The 19508-nt window shown below is 42.6% G+C and overlaps 3 protein-coding genes and 1 long non-coding RNA gene across 4 annotated transcripts in view; all 4 read right to left on the bottom strand.

The window, feature by feature from the left end:
- Positions 1 to 170: 170 nt before the first annotated feature.
- LOC135084650 (uncharacterized) lies at positions 171 to 3229 on the bottom strand. Its single transcript, XR_010259917.1, has 3 exons — positions 3155 to 3229; positions 2821 to 2876; positions 171 to 2613 (listed from the first exon to the last, which is right to left on the bottom strand). It is a non-coding gene; the product is annotated as an uncharacterized LOC135084650 (long non-coding RNA).
- A 224-nt stretch (positions 3230 to 3453) lies between these two features.
- LOC135084382 (uncharacterized) lies at positions 3454 to 7846 on the bottom strand. Its single transcript, XM_063979157.1, has 4 exons — positions 7749 to 7846; positions 4717 to 5313; positions 4016 to 4210; positions 3454 to 3527 (listed from the first exon to the last, which is right to left on the bottom strand). The coding sequence occupies exons 2-4, from the start codon at positions 4772 to 4774 to the stop codon at positions 3454 to 3456; spliced, it is 327 nt and encodes a 108-aa protein (XP_063835227.1). The 5' UTR covers positions 4775 to 5313; positions 7749 to 7846.
- The window catches only part of LOC135084380 (uncharacterized), a 104620-nt gene continuing 88565 nt past the window's right edge, over positions 3454 to 19508 (bottom strand). The window contains exons 13-24 of the mRNA XM_063979155.1: positions 16225 to 16338; positions 15296 to 15393; positions 14344 to 14578; positions 12005 to 13626; positions 10610 to 10750; positions 8955 to 9191; positions 7749 to 7997; positions 5165 to 5313; positions 5001 to 5115; positions 4717 to 4842; positions 4016 to 4210; positions 3454 to 3527 (exon numbers count right to left, since the gene is read on the bottom strand). Of these exons, the coding sequence (XP_063835225.1) occupies positions 3454 to 3527; positions 4016 to 4210; positions 4717 to 4842; positions 5001 to 5115; positions 5165 to 5313; positions 7749 to 7997; positions 8955 to 9191; positions 10610 to 10750; positions 12005 to 13626; positions 14344 to 14578; positions 15296 to 15393; positions 16225 to 16338 (3355 nt within the window). The remainder of the gene's footprint in view (positions 3528 to 4015; positions 4211 to 4716; positions 4843 to 5000; positions 5116 to 5164; positions 5314 to 7748; positions 7998 to 8954; positions 9192 to 10609; positions 10751 to 12004; positions 13627 to 14343; positions 14579 to 15295; positions 15394 to 16224; positions 16339 to 19508) is intronic.
- On the bottom strand, positions 4855 to 16286 carry LOC135084381 (atrophin-1-like). Its single transcript, XM_063979156.1, has 9 exons — positions 16225 to 16286; positions 15296 to 15393; positions 14344 to 14578; positions 12005 to 13626; positions 10610 to 10750; positions 8955 to 9065; positions 7749 to 7997; positions 5165 to 5313; positions 4855 to 5115 (listed from the first exon to the last, which is right to left on the bottom strand). Exons 1-9 carry the CDS (start codon positions 16284 to 16286, stop codon positions 4855 to 4857), a joined length of 2928 nt encoding a protein of 975 aa, XP_063835226.1.

Below are 19508 nucleotides of genomic sequence, written 5' to 3'. Positions count from 1 at the left end.
ACAGTTAGAAAAAATAATAATAATTGTGACTTTATGCATTTTTTGACGACAAAAATAAAGATACGACACATGCGTTTTGCGGAATTGATCCCTATACTGTTGACATAAGGTTAAGATTAATCTCATATTTCGACAGATTCTTGAAAAGGTAAGTGAAAGAAAACTCGGTATACATTTGAATGTAACGGTATTTATTTTATACCACTAACTATTTATTACATATTCTCGTACGCAGTGTTATTAAAGCGAGCAGGAAGCGATGGAATACATCGGGTCATTGCAAAAGTATGCGCAAAATAAACTACTGTGAAGACCCATTGTCGGGTCACTTGGACTATAACAGGGCATTTGACCCTATTTTTAAGATCCTTGATGTTTAAACGCCCCACACAGACGTAAAAGCTCATTTTGCACATATTCTTGGATACAATAAACAATTTATATTAGTTATATAAGTATAATATACAATTCACTAAGTTTTGGTGACTTCCAATACATGTCATATAATTTATATATTGTATGAAGCGAAGTTAGCGATTGGTGCGTTACATATCCGAATGGTTGGGGCAATAGTTATTCCATCAAATCCTATAAACTGAAATGACAACTATCACATTATTAAAATATAAAATAAGAAAACATTTAAAGAAATATTATAACAAATTATTATAAGGGTAATTTACACGCATTTAAAATCATAAAACAAAACTTATTCTTAAATAATTTCGAATCGATTAAAGTATAATGATTCAACTTTAAATAAATAAAAAGGCACATGGTTTATATTACAATTTACAAAAGCTAACAACTGATAAACAGCGTAGTTGTTTAAAATGTGATATTTGCCATACAGTCGTAGATACAAGCGATTTTACAATAAAAAGAACCTATGAAAGCTCACGATATATATAAATATACAAATACGCAGACGAAAATGGATGGGATTCATTTGGTCTAAACCTAGCCTAATGTATAAAATATATATTTGTATAATGCACATATTAAACGTGTATAATATTTATATAAAACGTTGCGCTGCTAAAATGGCGATATCTTACAGTAGGTACATGTTTTACATTTGGTAAATTATACAAGCTGTTCAAAATATAATGTCTCAACATAATTATACAGGCGTAAATAAAAACTAGTACAAAACGATAATGCTTACCATGATTAATGTATTTAAAAAGATATTTAAACCAGCAAGTTTTTACTTTTGAATTATTTCAGGAGAATGGATTTTATGAATATGATTTCATTAATATACGTATCATAAAAGTGAAGTTTATATGTATTACATTTATAATTATACATTTAAAGTCGTATACGATATAAGAATGCCTGTATAAATTATATATTAAACGGCTTATACAGTCCAGTTAACACGCTCTGCTATATCTGTACTAAATATGGCATGATTCAAGGTACTATAGTCTTAGGGCACTTTGTGTTAAACATACATTTATATATTAATCCGTATATACTTACAGCTTAATAATACAGAACTGTAGAAACAAATTAGGTTTATTATTGGAGAAAAATAACTACAAAAGTTATATGCAAGTTTTAAACATGTGATTATTATTAATAATACTTATGTTACTGGTTTTTATATAAAAAGCGATAAGTGTACTCGAAAAGTCATCACAAACTAGATCACTACTTTGCTATATATTTTTATTTATTTTTTTATACGTTTCCAACTAATTTATGTATTTTTTCCCTTATTTTTATTTAGCTGTCTCCTACTTTGCCTCTACAGCTCGTTTGGTACTACGTTGTCGTATTGTGAACGATATAATGACCAATCACGTCAGATGCACATATTATACATAGAAGATCATATTAATCTCGTATATTCGAGTCAAGAGTGTTATGAGATGCTATTAAAAGCACTACACACCGTTCGCAAGACATTCAAATTTATATATCTAAGTATAAGATGAAGTATATTTTAATTCATGTATATTAGGTTCAAACACTCTTGACGAAAGACAATCTCATCCATAAACAGAAATGTCGTCGCGGATTCAACATTTTGTTTGCAATCAACAATATTGTCATACATAATACTTTCAAAGATCAATATACATTTTCGAAGTGCTGTATTTTTATACAAAAAAATATACATAACAGGAAGAGTGACTTTATTACTTTTTTAGTTATTTACAACGTTTCTAACACTCAAATTAATAAGAAAAATATATAGAAATGAAATACATATATCGTTACGAAGAAAAAATACATTTTCTCTTAACCTGTCCATTTACAAATGATCACATTAACTTACGTATGGAATAATAACATATATTTTTAATACTACATTAGATTCGTACTTACAAGTTGGTAAAGCTAACGAAAAAAAAAAACAATTATTACAAAATATACAGTTTCTATAATGGTTGTCGATTTGCTAATCGTTACTGATGATTTTTGCGTAAATGCTTGATCGATTTTGATAAAACTGGATGGTTTTAGCTCTATCGTGGTTTAGTCGCGTTGGACTTGCCAGGTTAGTGACGCGTATACTGTGGTTAGTCGTGGTCATCGCGTGAGCGGTAGTCGGTTTGAGTTCACTCGTCGAGTCGATCACCCTCCGTTGCTTGGTTGGTCCTGCGAAATTATTTATTTAAATAAATCAAACGTATTTTAAAAATATTAAATTAATACATTCGTTCGTTTCAACCAAATGACGTCCACTGCTAGACAAAGACCTTCCCCAAGGATTCCTACAACGACATAATTCATCGTTAAAATATGCCCTGCTGTTATTTCACAATTATCAAGTATTCATAATAAAAAAATGTGTAAATATTTCACCTGTATAGGCAGCTCCCCTTCCGGTTTGATGAAGTACTCATCTGTCATTTGGTAATCTGAAACGATAAAATACATTAGGTCAAGAATTTTTATATTTAGTTATTTACTTCCGATAGTTGTCAGACTTCAGCTAACGAGTGGGTATTTGCGAGCTGTCTATGAGAGTACCATTAACCATAAGGCGTCGTACACTAACTATAGGCGGCGTGCACTAATCATAGGGCGGTGTGAACTAACCATAGGGCGGCATGTACTATTAGGCGGCGTGCACTAACCATAGGGCGGCGTGTACTAACTATAGGGCGGCATACTAACCACAGGGCGGTGTACTAACCATTAGGCGCCTGGCTAGCCAACGCAGCGTGCAACCGATGCGCGCGCTCGGTAGCGGCAGCCAGCTGCGCGCGCAGGGCGGCGCGCGGCGGCGCGTCGTGCGGCGTGTACTAACCATAGGGCGTGTACTAGCCACAGGGCGGCATGCACTAACCACAGTGACGCGTACTAATCATAGGGCGTGTACTAACCTTGGGTGCCTGGCTAGCCAGCGCGGCGTGTAGACGGCGGCGTGGGGCGGAGCGTCGTGTATTATAATGCCCTATAGGGCAGCTTGTTCCGACCATAGGGCGGCGTACACTAACCGTTGGGCGCCTGGATAATCAGCGCGGCGTGTAGACCATTGGGCGGCTGCCTAGCAAGCGTGGCGTGTGCTAACATGGGCGGCGTGTATTAATATGGACAGCGTACTAACCATTAGGCGCCTGGCTGGCAAGGGCAGCGTGCAGCCGATGCGCGCGCTCGGTAGCGGCAGCCAGCTGGGCGCGCAATGCGGCGCGCGGCGGCGCGTCGTGCAGTGTGTATTATAGGCCGGCCATTAACCATTGGGCGGCGTGTACTAACCATAGGGCGGCGTACTAACCATACGGCCACGAGCACTAACCATAGGGCGGCGTACTAACCATAGGGCGGCGTACTAACCATAGGGCGGCATGTACTAGCCATTAGGCGTGTACTAACCATTGGGCGGCGTGCACTAAGCATAGGGCGGTGTATATTATAGGGCGGCGTTTACTAACCATAGGGCGGCATGTACCAACCATAGGGCGTGTACTAGCCATAGGGCGGCGCATACTAAGATACTAACCATTGGGCGGCTGCCTAGCAAGCGGGCGTGTACTGACATATGTGGTGTACTAACCATTAGGCGCCTGGCTAGCCAACGCAGCGTGCAACCGATGCGCGCGCTCGGTAGCGGCAGCCAGCTGGGCGCGCAGGGCGGCGCGCGGCGGCGCGTCGTGCGGCAGCGCCAGGATGAGCCCCGAGAGGGAGCTCTGCACGCCGCACGCGAGTCGTGTTAGCTTGGCGGCTAGTAGCGCTGCTGATGCGTTGCTCTCTGTAAACATAGCATTTTGTTAAAACTCGCCATTTAATTGTTTTAGGCGGTTATCACACGATTTAATAATTGTATGCAAGTACCTCAGTTTGTATGGAAAACACGCGCGGCACTTCACACTGACAACGCGTCCGCGCGCATGATTTTTTATATTAAATCACGCGCTCCGCGACGGAACGCGGCGCAGTGTGATAACCACCTTAATGACCAAAATTGTATGCATATTTCCAACTATAGGGCCTTCGCTAAAACTGTACAGAAAAATCGGAATGTAAAAAGTATTTATCCATGGGCGTACCCAGCTTCTGGCCTAGGCGGGGCGTCATACCCAGCTTTTGGTCTAGGGGGTAAGTCATAAATCCTCTCCCCTACCTCCCCTATATTTTTTTTCTCCCCACAAACTGATTCTTAGCTAGGCAGTAGCCTGCCTGTATCTTAAAGCACCAGGGTGCAGTCTACCGTCTAGTCAATGACGCCACCTGCGGGTCGCCTGGCGTGTGACTCACCGAGCGCGTCCCCGGCGTCTGCCTCGGGCTGCGCGGTCGCGTCGAGCTCGCGCAGCATGTCGTACGACGCGTCGCTGGACAGCGAGCGCTCCAGCAGCGCCAGCGACGACGCCGCCTGCGGGTCGCCTGGCGTGTGACTCACCGAGCGCGTCCCCGGCGTCTGCCTCGGGCTGCGCGGTCGCGTCGAGCTCGCGCAGCATGTCGTACGACGCGTCGCTGGACAGCGAGCGCTCCAGCAGCGCCAGCGACGACGCCGCCTGCGGGTCGCCTGGCGTGTGACTCACCGAGCGCGTCCCCGGCGTCTGCCTCGGGCTGCGCGGTCGCGTCGAGCTCGCGCAGCATGTCGTACGACGCGTCGCTGGACAGCGAGCGCTCCAGCAGCGCCAGCGACGACGCCGCCTGCGGGTCGCCTGGCGTGTGACTCACCGAGCGCGTCCCCGGCGTCTGCCTCGGGCTGCGCGGTCGCGTCGAGCTCGCGCAGCATGTCGTACGACGCGTCGCTGGACAGCGAGCGCTCCAGCAGCGCCAGCGACGACGCCACCTGTCGGTCTAGGGACTGGTCGCCGTCTTCGAGGGGTCTGGCGAACTCGGGGGTATCTATGGAAGATATTTATTTATTTATTTATTTTTTATGGAAAACAAACAGCATATATGTATTATTAATATATGAGGCGGTTAAGATCAAAAATGCCTTACATAGTTTTCACATATAGCATATCAAGATATAATCCAAAACAAATTATTTAGCATGCAGTGTAACTACAATATATGAAACAAGTTAAAACAATACAGAAAATACCTACTAAATCCATACCAAAATAGCAGAATATTAAGCAGTAAACAGATACTTCAACTTTTTACCGGGAGAGTGCTACGTTATAACATTTATAGTCAAACAATTCTGAAACGTCAAATTAGTAAGTATTAATAGTAGCGCCCTCTTGTAAATGTCATAATTAAATGGCACACTTCAATGTCGTCCAACGTTGCGAAAATCGGAACTAATAACCCGTTATTGACAGTGGCGCCCTCCTGTCAATGACATAACTGGGATGGTTCAGTGTTGAACAACTATTTCCCGATACACTATCCGTTCGTTCGTTTCAGCCAAATAACGTCCACTTTAAACAAAGGCGACCCCCAAAGATTTTCACAATCACCGGTCCTGCGCTGGTCTTATCCATGCGCGTCCAGCTAATTTCAGTAATACGTCGCGGTGTAACTCTATTTTTACTTGAATCTACACCAAATTACTTTAACAATTTATAAACTAAGATCTGTTAAAGGTACTTCAGTAAAAGTTTTACCACGTTTTCTATAATTATAATTTGTTGAATTTATTTCTACATTTTCCATTTGGTCCTTCGAGCCGGATATGAACCAACGAGAACAAATGGATAGTGACGATTTTATGAAGTAGTTATTAAAGTAATAAAAGACAATGCCGGAAATTGGCGTCTTTTTTTTTTCGCGCGGCCATCGACCAAACTTTGTTTTTTGATTACAAAATAGTGTAATAAACCAAACTTACTATGGCATGTATACCTCTAAACTCAGTCTGAACTGAGTTACGAGCATTAGAAGTTTGATGATTTTCATACTAGATTTGCTTTTTGCGCGCAAAGTTTTGTAAGAAATTGCAACAAAATAGTGAGATTGTATGTGTAAACAAACAATACCATCCATTAAAGGCTCCAGACATCAGTATGGAGCAGAATCAGCGCAATAAAAAAATAGCGCAATATTTTGTTGCAATTTCTTACAAAACTTGCGCACAAAAAACAAATCTAGTATGAAAATCATCAAACTTCTAATGCTCGTAACTCAGTTCAGACTGAGTTTAGAGGTATACATGCCATAGTAAGTTTGGTTTATTACACTATTTTGTAATCAAAAAACAAAGTTTGGTCGATGGCCGCGCGAAAAAAAAAAGACGCCACTTTCCATACAAAATCTGGCATTGCCATTTAAAGTAATTTATAAAATTAAAATTTGTCTTAATATCGATATCAAAAGTAATAAAGGACATCATCCATTTTGGTCCAAAATCAAAAGTGCCGGCCAAAAAATAAAAGTGCTGTATTCGGATAGAATACGTCCGCCTTAGCATTTATTACTATGGCACCAAAGCTGTAGCACCACTGTGCATCGTAGTATTTGAGTTCTAAAAATATATGAAACGACTGACTTTGATCTCAAATACTACGACGCACAGTGGTGCTACAGCTTTGGTGCCATAGTAACAAATGCTAAGGCGGACGTATTCTGTCAGAATACAGCACGTTTTTTTTAATTGGCTGACATTTTTGATTTTGAACAAAAAATGTATGAATAGTCGATGACTTTTAGATCTCAAATACTCGACGCACAGTGGAGCTACGGCTTTGGTGCCATAGTAACAAATGCTAAGGCGGACGTATTCTGTCAGAATACAGCACGTTTTTTTTAATTGGCTGACATTTTTGATTTTGAACAAAAAATGTATGAATCGTCGATGAATTTTAGATCTCAAATACTCGACGCACAGTGGTGCTACAGCTTTGGTGCCATAGTAACAAATGCTAAGGCGGACGTATTCTGTCAGAAGACAGCACTTTTTTTTATTGGCCGACACTTTTGATTTTGAACAAAAAATGTATGGATCATCGATGAATTTTAGATCTCAAATACTCGACGCATAGTGGTGCTACAGCTTTGGTGCCATAGTAACAAATGCTAAGGCGGACGTATTCTGTCAGAATACAGCACTTTTTTTTTAATTGGCCGACACTTTTGATTTTGAACAAAAAATGTATGAATAGTCGATGACTTTTAGATCTCAAATACTCGACGCACAGTGGAGCTACGGCTTTGGTGCCATAGTAACAAATGCTAAGGCAGACGTATTCTGTCAGAATACAGCACTTTTTTTTGTTGGCCGGCACTTTTGATTTTGGACCAAAAATATATGAAACGTGGATGATGTCCTTTAAAGTAATTTATAAAATTAAAATTTGTCTTTATATCGATATCGATGTCAACAACTAATTTACCTGCAACACTGGTCCGGCTAACCGCCGGCGTGACGAGGCTCGCTACAGGCGTCACGACACTGGCCACGCTCGCGACGGCCTGTTGCGGCGCCGGCGACACAGGCGTCGTGGCGTGCTGCGACACGACGGGCTGCTGCGACACGACGGAGCCGCGACAGTTGTTGCAGCGGCCGCGACGCGCGCGCGCCGCTACGACCGCGGCTTCGTTCACGGTCAACGCTTTGGAGATCGCTTCGGTTAGCTGGGTTGCTGTGGGTGAAACATGTCGTCGTTAGCTATACGTGTATCACTTCTACTCAAGACACTCCTGTCAAGATTATGACGTAAAAGTAAAAATCACTTGAAAGTTTCCTGAACATGAAAATTGTTAGTGTAAGGTGTAATTGTTATTGTCAGGTTGAAGTGGAAGTGTAAGGTAGAAATGTTAGCGTGAGGTAGAAGTGTCAGGGCTGATTTTTCAATCATCGGATAACTTTTAACTGAAGAATAAGTTTGGCACATTGACAATTTTGTTATGGGAAATATCTCTAAAACACAAGGTTATTCTTCAGATAAAATAAATCTGACGATTGAAAAATCTGTGTTAGCTTAAGGTATAGGTAAGGTATGTGTAAGATAGAAATACATATGTGGATTACAAAATATATTAGTATGAGATTCAGAAGTTATGAGTAGAAGAAGTGTTAGAGTAAGATAAAATTGTTAGTTGTCTTGGTGTAAAGTAATAATGTGAAAAGTAGATTAGAAGTGTAAGGTACGAATGTTAATGTAAGGTAGAAGTAATGTTACTGTAAGGAGCAAATGTTATGCTAGGTTGCACCATCTTACTTTAACTTTGATTAACGTCAAAAATCTGTCAAACTCCATATAAAAAACATCGGTTATCGTTATAGTTACCGTCAAAGTTAGGTGGTGCAACTCAGCTTTACTGTCATTGTAAGGTGGAAGTGTTATTGTAAGGCACAAGTTTTAGTGTTACTGTAATGTGCAAATGTTAGTGGTTTTGTCAAGTGTTAATTTTATTGTAGGGAGCAAGTATGAGTGTTATTGTAAGGTGCAAGTGTTAGTGTTATTGTAATGTTGAAGTGTGTTATTGTTACCGCGGAAACTTTACACTATTGTAAGATCCAAGTATAAGTGTTATTGTAAAGTGCTAGAGTTATTGTAAGGTGCAAGTGTTATTGTTACCGTGGAAACTAGACGTACCTTGTTCGTGCGCGGCGAGCAGCAGTTGCATGACGTCGGGCTCCTGCGGCGCGTCGTCGTCGCTGCTCTCGCGGGAGCTCTGTCGGGTTGCACGCAGCTCGCGGTTGATGTCTGCGGGAATGTAGCTCTTAAGGTTATGTACATAAGGTCTCAATTGGAATGAAACTATGTGGCGTTTGGGGAATGACATGACCTCGCGGGAGCTCTGTCGCGACACGCGCAACTCGCGGTTGATGTCTGCGGGAATGTAGCTCTTAAGGTTATGGGTGTAAGGTCGATTATGGAATGAAACTATGTGGCGTTTGGGTAACCACGTGAATAATTTTGTATTTCCAATTTTTTTAGTTTTTGCTTTATTTTCATCAACAGTTAATGCTCTGCAGTTAAAAAAAAGCAAGCATATCAAGAATATTTTATGGAATTCAGTGTGGAATTCAATTAGAAATTGTAATTTATAATTTCAAATAAGGGCTGAAATTATAATTTCTAATTTAACAAGTAGCCCTTCAAGTACCAGCAAATCGAGACACAATATAAATCAATTTATTGTTACCGCGGTTTCTTTAAATCTAGAATTTGGAGTTCAAAATACAGTCATCGGAATTTAGGATTTGGAATTTTTCACTTATTAACTAGGTCATTGGTTCCCAAAGTGGGGGGTGCAAAGGCCTTTAAAGGGGCGTACTTTGTAGGGGGTACGTATAAGAAACCTGCGATCGCTAAGGCCCAGAACAGACGGTGAAACACAACTGCAACGAAACTGCAACTGCTAGTTACTTTTGAGTTGCATCTAAGTTTCTGCCATAGCGTCCGTTGAGAGACCACAAATGACGCGACCAGTTTGAAACTTTCAGTTTCATTCATCAGAATCATCACAAAGTTGCAGTTTCGTTGCAGTTGCGTTTCACCGTCTGTTCTGGGCCAAAGAGAATGCATTCCAGACTGCTCGATACGACCAATAAATAATCTTGACTGGAGAAGAGGGGGCGCGTCTCAAACAAGTTTGGGAACCAATGAACTCTAGGTAGTAGCAGGCCTGTTCATATCCGCGAGTTTACATCGAAAACAAAACACGCACGATGGCCCACCTACAGGATACTATTCGACAAGGCCTCACATACGAGCGAACATTGACTCACGCACGCGTATTCTTGTGTATGATGGAAGAAAATAAAGAAAATGGTGTACTAAATACTGTGCAGTATTTAACTGCCTAAATAATAATAAAAACACAGAATGTACTTTTTTAAGTTGCCTTAAGATACTGAGAGGTAAATAAGTAGTATTTCCTCCGCCATTTTCCGCAGTTTGGCACCTCATGTCACATCATTTTACAGAAGTCAGCCCTATAGCTTCGGCGCAGTGCCGATCACTGACGTTTGTCAACAAAATGGTGCTTGACTCTTGAGACAAGCTAAATTACACCATGTTGTTAATGACATTGAGCATACATTTTTTTAAATACCTTCGCGAAGTAAAACTTCTGTGCGTAGTACTTATTATTATTCTGTGGTAGAACGTAGATTTGGGACGAGCATAAGTGTCATCAATTTGTGGAATGTATGGAACAGTTTCGTTATTTTCAGTTTACAATTTCCAATCTAGAATATCAATTGTAGAGTTTTACTCTTATAAATTGGAAGGCAGGGACTCACCAAGGTCTCCCAGCGCTTCTGCGACGGCCAATTCAGCTAGATGAGCGTGCGCAGGCGCGGGCACGCCGAGCGCGCGGCCCACGAGCGCGCGTTTGGCCGCTAGTGCTGCCACGATGCCTTCGTCTAGGCGGCGGAGACGCTCTGCACATACAACAAACATAAATATATTTAATGACAAAGGACAATGACCAAAAATGTATGGAGTGTGGTCCAAATGTCCACCACTAACGAGACCTATGTAGTAAAATAGTCTACTAAATACTGATTCATTATAACCAAACCGCAATCAAAAATATGCTGTCAGTAAAAAGTTATGACTGAATGAAAAGTCTGTTTTTTACCTTTTCATCCGAAAAATCTTCTTGATATCATTCTATCCATTGCACATTTTGGACTAATCTACGCATGTTATGTCATGTCGCATGTGGCGCGAGGTTATAGATGAATTTTATTAAATATTATACTAGCTGTGCCTACGACTTTGTACGCGTGAAAATAGTTTGAATAATATTTCCCATTTTTACAACATTTGTCTTTACTGCTCCGCCCCTATTGGTTGTAGGGTGATGTTATTTATCGTAAAACCATCCTTGATAAATGGGCTATCCATAACGAAAAGAATTTTTCAAATCGGACCAGTAGTTCCTGAGATTAGCGCGTAAACTACTACGATTTTTCAAACAGTCATAACTTTTTACTGACAGTTTATTTTTTTTTCGTCCCATACTGAAAGTTAATCTCTATTTTATGGACTATAAGCCAATATAGGTCTCATTAGTGGTGGACATTTGGACCACTTTCGGTCATTGTCCTTTTGGAAATTAACTAAGGCCCAGAACAGACTGTGAAACGTAACTGCAACGAAACTGCAACTGCTAGTTACTCTTGAAACTTTCAAACTGGTCGCGTCATGTGTGGTCTCTCAACGGACGCTATGGCAGAAACTTAGATGCAACTCAAAAGTAACTAGCAGTTGCAGTTTCGTTGCAGTTGCGTTTCACCGTCTGTTCTGGGCCTAAACGTCCTTTATAGTTCGTTCATTTCAGCCTAATATCATCCACTGCTGAACAAAGGCTTCCTGCAAGGATTCTCACAAGCAACTGAATTTGAACAAGACCGGTCGTTGTGGAAATCCTTGAGGAGTTTAATATAAAACTAGTCGAATCAGTAATCAGTTGATTTATTAGAAGAGACAAAACATAGTCCAAAAAAATTATAAACTTAAGTGAGTTCATACACAGCATGCGTAACACAACTGCAAACTTCTCACTTGTTAACAATTGACTGACAATGATATTGGGTCCCAATGATTGGGATAGCAAAAACATCCTGGCGAAGTATTGTTGCCGTGCGTGCTAATGCGGCCCATCGTTGGGCGTGGGCCGTGGGACTGACCTTGGTAGGTGTAGGCGGTCTCGGCGGTATGCGCGGAGGCGGCGACGGGCGGGCGCACAGTGATGGCTCCCGTGGGCTCGCGGCCCACTGCTGGGCGTGGGCTGTGGGACTGACCTTGGTAGGTATACGCGGTCTCGGCGGTATGAGCCGAGGCGGCGACGGGCGGGCGCACAGTGATGGCTCCCGTGGGCTCGCGGCCCACTGTTGGGCGTGGGCTGTGGGACTGACCTTGGTAAGTATACGCAGTCTCGGCAGTATGAGCCGAGGCGGCGACGGGCGGGCGCACAGTGATGGCTCCCGTGGGCTCGAGGCCCACTGTTGGGCGTGGGCCGTGGGACTGACCTTGGTAGGTATACACAGTCTCGGCGGTATGAGCGGAGGCGGCGACGGGCGGGCGCACAGTGGTGGCTCCCGTGGGCTCGAGGCCCACTGTTGGGCGTGGGCCGTGGGACTGACCTTGGTAGGTATACACAGTCTCGGCGGTATGAGCGGAGGCGGCGACGGGCGGGCGCACAGTGATGGCTCCCGTGGGCTCGCGGCCCACTGTTGGGCGTGGGCTGTGGGACTGACCTTGGTAGGTGTAGGCGGTCTCGGCGGTATGAGCGGAGGCGGCGACGGGCGGACGCACAGTGGTGGCTCCCGTGGGCTCGCGGCCCACTGTTGGGCGTGGGCCGTGGGACTGACCTTGGTAGGTATACGCGGTCTCGGCGGTATGAGCGGAGGCGGCGACGGGCGGACGCACAGTGGTGGCTCCCGTGGGCTCGCGGCCCACTGTTGGGCGTGGGCCGTGGGACTGACCTTGGTAGGTATACGCGGTCTCGGCAGTATGAGCGGAGGCGGCGACCGGCGGGCGCACAGTAATGGCTCCCGTGGGCTCGCGGCCCACTGTTGGGCGTGGGCTGTGGGACTGACCTTGGTAAGTATACGCAGTCTCGGCGGTGTGAGCGGAGGCGGCGACGGGCGGGCGCACAGTGATGACTCCCGTGGGTTCGAGGCCCACTGTTGGGCATGGGGTGTGGGACTGACCTTGGTAAGTGTAGGCGGTCTCAGCAGTATGAGCGGAGGCGGCGACGGGCGGGCGCACAGTGATGGCTCCCGTGGGCTCGAGGCCCACTGTTGGGCGTGGGCTGTGGGACTGACCTTGGTAGGTATACGCAGTCTCGGCAGTATGAGCGGAGGCGGCGACGGGCGGGCGCACAGTGGTGGCTCCCGTGGGCTCGAGGCCCACTGTTGGGCGTGGGCTGTGGGACTGACCTTGGTAGGTATAAGCAGTCTCGGCAGTATGAGCAGAGGCGGCGACGGGCGGGCGCACAGTGACGGCTCCCGTGGGCTCGAGGCCCACTGTTGGGCGTGGGCTGTGGGACTGACCTTGGTAGGTATACGCGGTCTCAGCAGTATGTGCAGAGGCGGCGACGGGCGGGCGCACAGTGACGGCTCCCGTGGGCTCGAGGCCCACTGTTGGGCGTGGGCTGTGGGACTGACCTTGGTAGGTATACGCAGTCTCGGCAGTATGAGCGGAGGCGGCGACGGGCGGACGCACAGTAATGGCTCCCGTGGGTTCTAATCCCGGCGCAGTGTTGCTGGCGTGCGTGCTTATACGGCCCACTGTTGGGCGCCGTGGGCTGTGGGATACGGAAAACATGGAATTAGATACAATATATCAATATTAGGTGTTACAGTGGCGGTTGAATGCCAAAAGCTTTTAGAACGACGATAGCCGAACAGTCAAGGTGTCGGACTGGCCGACTCGTGATCCGAAGAACGCAAGTTCGATTTAAAAAAACTTTTGGCATTATAGCTAAATCAACGTCAAAACATTTGACACGACATAAAAATATGTTGTATTCAATTTGAATCTTAACCTAAAAGTAAACGTGAATGTAGTCAAATGACCCATGAAAGTAGACACTGTACGAGTCAACTCGCACATTTTTTATTATTAAGTAAATTATTGTTAACTTGCATTTTATTCATGCACTTTGGCCAGCTGCGCCTGACGTACATTTGGGACTTTGGTAGCATTTTTATAAGCAGTGCAATAAAGCATTCGGCAGCTAATACACGTCTTTCAATAAATCCCATCAGCGGTTGATACGGCGTAGTTGTCTGACAATATTTAGACATCTGTCTTACTTTGACTTCACATCTTACAAACACATTATTCTGTAGGCCGAAGATGAGCGGCACGATCGACTTATCGAGGCATTTTATCGATTTTGAACGATAAGCCCGTACATTTATCGTCTAAAACATCGATAAGATTTTATCTTGGCACGATTCCTAGCCCGGCTAGGGATTATAATATCAAAACTCGACGCAAATCAAAATAATCCACTCACACATGCTTTTCCTCTCTCTCCACGGCCTCGGGTTCTTTTTCGCATTTCTCTTCCTTGTCTTTTTCCTTGTCCTCCATCGTGCTGTCCTTGTCCGGCACGCTCCTCTCAGCAGACGCTCTGTCCCTGTCGCTCTCGGCGCGTTCTAACGAGCACCTGTCTCGCTCTGGCTCGGTGTCTTCGGCCGTTAGGTTGGATTTTTCGGATGCGTCCGATGGGTTACGGGATACGTTGATACCTGTGAAAAATTATTTTTCTTGTTTTAAAGAACTCTCAACATTTTCGGTAATAAATAATTTGTAGCCGTTCGAAAACAAAGTTAGCGAAAGGAAGAACAAATCTCAACCTCCTCGAAATTATCCTCTTAGGACACGGGTAATATTTTATAGTTCCCATCATATTTTGATCAATATTACGCGCGAGCGATAAGGATGGGTAGCTTGGGGTCATTGGACAAAATTCTACGTGCTCACAGACCAGACTATAGTAGCTACTTCCTATTTTCGCATCATATTGCATTGCGTTGCCATTTACCAAAGATTAGGAGAACGGGTTGTGGATGTTAGCCTCTTAAAAGGCTGAGATAATAAGTTTCCACCATATTTGAATCTTTATCGTCTTACTTTTCGATTAACAATTGAAGGGGTGAGTGGACAAAGGTGTTATCTGACAAGTGAAGAATCGACTTTTTTGCATGAGCATAGGTTTTAAGTGATGATAAAATCGACTAATGAGCTCAAAACACGCAATTTTGTTACGTGCCAAACCTTAACAAAGATGTTATCTGACAAGCATTCATACATTTCAGGATTCAAATGTGGTATGAGCAGATTAACATTTTCAAACACTCATAACTCATTTTGTTAGTTAAGACCTTTGTCCACTCACCCCTTCAATTATTATAACTGGCTGTCTTGTATTAGGGTCCAAAAACAATAAAAATTGGTTAGCTCACCCGAGTCGTCAGTAGAGCGGCTGGCCTGGTGCGAGGGAGTTACACTCTGCTTCAGTTCCACCTTCGCTAGCGGGGCTTCTTGGATGTAGTTCACCCAGCTGTGGTAACAAACACATGAGCGTTATTTATACGACTTAAGGTGGATTCGACCAAACAAGTAAATATTAATCTCAGAATAAATCGTCAGTTTTAACTTATTTCCCATACTGAAAGAAAAGAAAGAAAGAAAAAATATTTATTTGACAACTAAAAAAGAACAAAAACAATGAAATGAGGAAAAAAATGTTGCCAAAGAAATGTTGTCACCCACTCAGTACCATCTTGACAGTTGACATTTTACTGCCAAGTGCCAAGACACTGGTTTTCAGTGGGTACCTTGTACGCAGGGACAAAAAAATGTAATAAAATACTGAATAAATACTGAAACTATCAATGTGCCAGTTATACCAGGAGTTATTCTCGGGCAAAAGTTTGGTCGAATCGGGCTTTAAGCACGTAGCACACTTATCAACTCGGAAAGCGTAACCGTATCAACTTTGAGGCGGTCAATATTCTTTGTATGAAACTCCATACTGCAACGCACTTATTCGCTCTGTAAAGTAAACGCCTCGCCTTGCGGTTGACAGCGCGCGAAAGGCGATAAGATGTTGATCCATTTCAGAGTTGATAAGTCTGTTATGACCTTTAAGCAGTAGGTATCTTCAAACTGCTTTTGGTTGTTAAAGAAGCAGTGATTTTCTGCCTTATTTCCTGGAAATGTCTAATACCTACGTGACTGAAATGACCATTCTTTTTGACGATGGCCAAAGTCTTATGTGTACAAATGTAAGTGTAAACGTCTCGTTTTTTATATTTCAAAACTTTCATCTACATCGTTTTACTATGACTTATATTACAATAAATAGAACAAACACAAACTAAAAACTCACGTGTTATAATCAGCGTTGGAGTTGGCAGACAGTTCGTGCATCTGGACACCGTTGATGTTCATCAGGAAGAACGTGTTGCGGACCGCTGCGTTTGGCCGGAACAGGACTTTGTCCCTGTGGTGATAACGTTCAAATTATGCAAATGTTATTTGATATTACGAAAATATGTTATTCTAAACACTAGCAGCCTGAAAAACAGTTAATGTAACGGTAATAGATTGGTAATGTAACGGTCGCAGTCTAAAGACTCGTCAATGTAACATTGGTAATCTAGAAACCAGTCCATGTAACGGTGGTGTAGGTCAGTAAATGTAACGATGACAGCCAGCAGGTCATGCAATGTAACGATGACAGGGAATAACTCATTAAATGTAACAATGCCAGCCAGCAATTTAGTCAAGTGTAACGATGAGTTAATAGCAGTAGAAATCTGGAGTATAGTCAATGTAACGTATGTAGCCTGGGAACCATTCAATGTAACGTTTGTAGCCTGGGAGCCAGTCAATGTAACGTTAGTAGCCTGAGTCTCAGTCAATGTAACATTGGTATCCTGGGAGCAAGTCAATGTAACAATGGTAGCCTGGGAGTCAGTCAATGTAACATTGGTAGCTTGGAGACCAGTTGATGTAACAGTAGCAAACAATGTAACTATGGTAGTCCGGAGGCCGGTTAATGTAACGTTAGTAGCCTAGATCAGTTAATATAAAAAGCTTTTAAGTACAAAATGCTACTACACTATAAAATAATATCTAGATGATAAAATAAGATGAGTTTATCAATCTAACTAAAATAATATTTCGTGTAAGCTTAAGCCTCCTCTCTTATATTTTAAATTTTAAATTGCAGCGCCCAACAGGGTCCATAATAGTACAAGTTTTACAAAACAATAAAACTTGTATTATTGAGCAGAGACGATGCACAGCATCTGGTGAGAGATGCGTCTACTTCCGGTGTAGTTTTTTACCCTTTTATACCTTAAATGACGTCATTTCCGCAATTATTTAATAGGAATTGATTTGACTTACTTCCGTTTGCCGCCATTTTAGTCACCTGGGGGCGAGCTTGCTCGGAGTTCTTCATAGAGAGCTCACCAGGAGGCCTTCTTGGGATGCTGTGCATCGTCTCTGCTCAATAATACAAGTTTTATTGTTTTGTAAAACTTGTACTATTATTCGGCATGTGACGATGCACAGCATCTGGTGAGAGACTTGTTTATTAGCTCCTGGTGACTACTTACCAATGGCGCTATGTGATGAAAGTTTTCGAGTTTCTGTAACAGAACTAGATTAGAACATGATTAATTTCAGGGTATTAACATGTTTTGTTCTAAATGCCCAGTGAGAGCAGCACTAATATCACAAAGTAGGAGGGCTTGTACTTTTGTATGTTTGAAATGAATAAACTGGAAAGCTACTGAACTGAATTCAGAAATTCTTTCCTCATTAAAATGCAGATTGAGTGTGTATTGATATAATTTGCCCGCATAGCAGTAAGATTCTTGCGAGTCATCAACATAAGTTTATAATACAGGCGTACGATGTGATTGAAGAGTATCCAACATGCTTTAGATCTGTTGATTGAAAGTTATTAATTAAATAATATGTTATTTGGTGTATCGGTCGTAGATCAGTTAATAAAAGTGTCTGCCTTGTAATATTGCTATTATTGTTCTGCCTACGCCACTATCTATACTATCAAATAATTTCATCTATGGCTAAATATCAACCCAAATTAAAGATGCCACAACGAAGTCAACAATGCCAGGAGAGGTTTTAAATCCAACAACCTTTATACTGTTTTTATTCATGTAGATTCCTAGTATTACTTGGTGTTGAAAAATAAATAAATAATGTGTTATTATATTCCGCTGTTCGCCTCTGCTCGCCTGATTCCAGTAACTTACGCAACCGTAGCAAGGGCATACCTATGTTGTTTTTTGGAATTTGCTGTCATTTTTCCCAGTTGTTTGTATGATGCCGTAACGGTGCCGAACTTACTCGTAGGTCAAGGTTTATTAACTTAATCTTGAAATTATTCAGGTGAGACTATGTTTTGTCATGTCAGCAGCTGATGTAGATGGTAGGAGAAAAATATACATAAGCTAGTCTGCGAGAAGCCTCGTAAAGGTCACATTTTAGATACCTACTGTTGGGTTTAAGGCCTTTATCAGGAAGTGAAATTGGTTAAGCCTTTATGCTTAAATTAAAGTTATCTTTAATATAGTTTTAGATTAGTCATACCAGCCCCCCTAGACAAGTAGCACTTTTTGATCGAATCGAAAATTAAATACGTTATAACTTCATATAGAAAAAAGAAGGCTAATCGACCATCCTTCGACTGGTTTGCGATTTTAAAGTGAATTTTGTTGAGACCCACAGGGCATAAAGGTAGTAGAAGAGTAGATAAACGATTTAGTCTAGCAGATAAATCTTGCTGTAGAGCTTCAAGAGGTAAGTATATAGCTACGACTGTTTTCCTTAGGCCATTAGTTTAACCACCAAGGCCAGGTTATTTTATAAGTTTTTAAAGTGAAATTTTGCCAGGTATGTTTTAGGAACGATACCTTATTACCCTCAACTCAACATACTAAAAAATTACATGTTACCTGATCCTGAATATGGTGGAGATTCCGTATTTTGAGGGTCGGCCTCGAGCCCTGCTAAGAAAAGCCAGAAAGGTCACTTCGAGGTGTTAAGCAGGTACCTTTTGCTGTGGTGAGAAACGGGACAGCAAAGATTTAGCCTAGTTTACCACCATAGCCACCCTGGTTGAAGTCGTTGCAAAGGCTGCTGGTGAATCTCTGTGGGGTCTCTGGATATCCAGTTTCCCGAACTTTTGGAATATTTACCTTTGGATCTGAACCCAGGAGATGCCACTAAGTAGGTTGTTTTCCCCGTAAATCGACCTAGATCGTCAGATAAAATTGATTGAATCAACCTGGGAGATAATATTTTGCGCTGTCAGAGCTATTTTTACCCGACTGAACCGGAAGGAGGTGATGTTTTTCAAGTTGAAAAGTTAGAGAGACAGTTCCAATAGAGGCTCTGAATGTGCCCCTTCCTCCCTTAGTTTCAAGTATAGGCTATGCTTTGATTGTCCGATAGCAAAATTAGTGAACGCACATGAAATGAATGAAAGAATGAGGAATCCCCCGTCGCTGATTATGATTTCTGATATTTTGTAGACATCCAGATTTTTGTTAAGAGATACTGGGCTGGAGTCTTGTGTATTGGATCGGTTGTGTGGGGTCGAGTTGTGATGAGCCCTCACTGGAGATCAAGCTT

Source organism: Ostrinia nubilalis, chromosome 26 (genome assembly GCF_963855985.1).
Source record: "Ostrinia nubilalis chromosome 26, ilOstNubi1.1, whole genome shotgun sequence".
NCBI lineage: Eukaryota > Metazoa > Arthropoda > Insecta > Lepidoptera > Crambidae > Ostrinia > Ostrinia nubilalis.
Note: the sequence above shows the minus strand (reverse complement) of the source record. Positions and strands in the feature narration are given on the sequence as shown.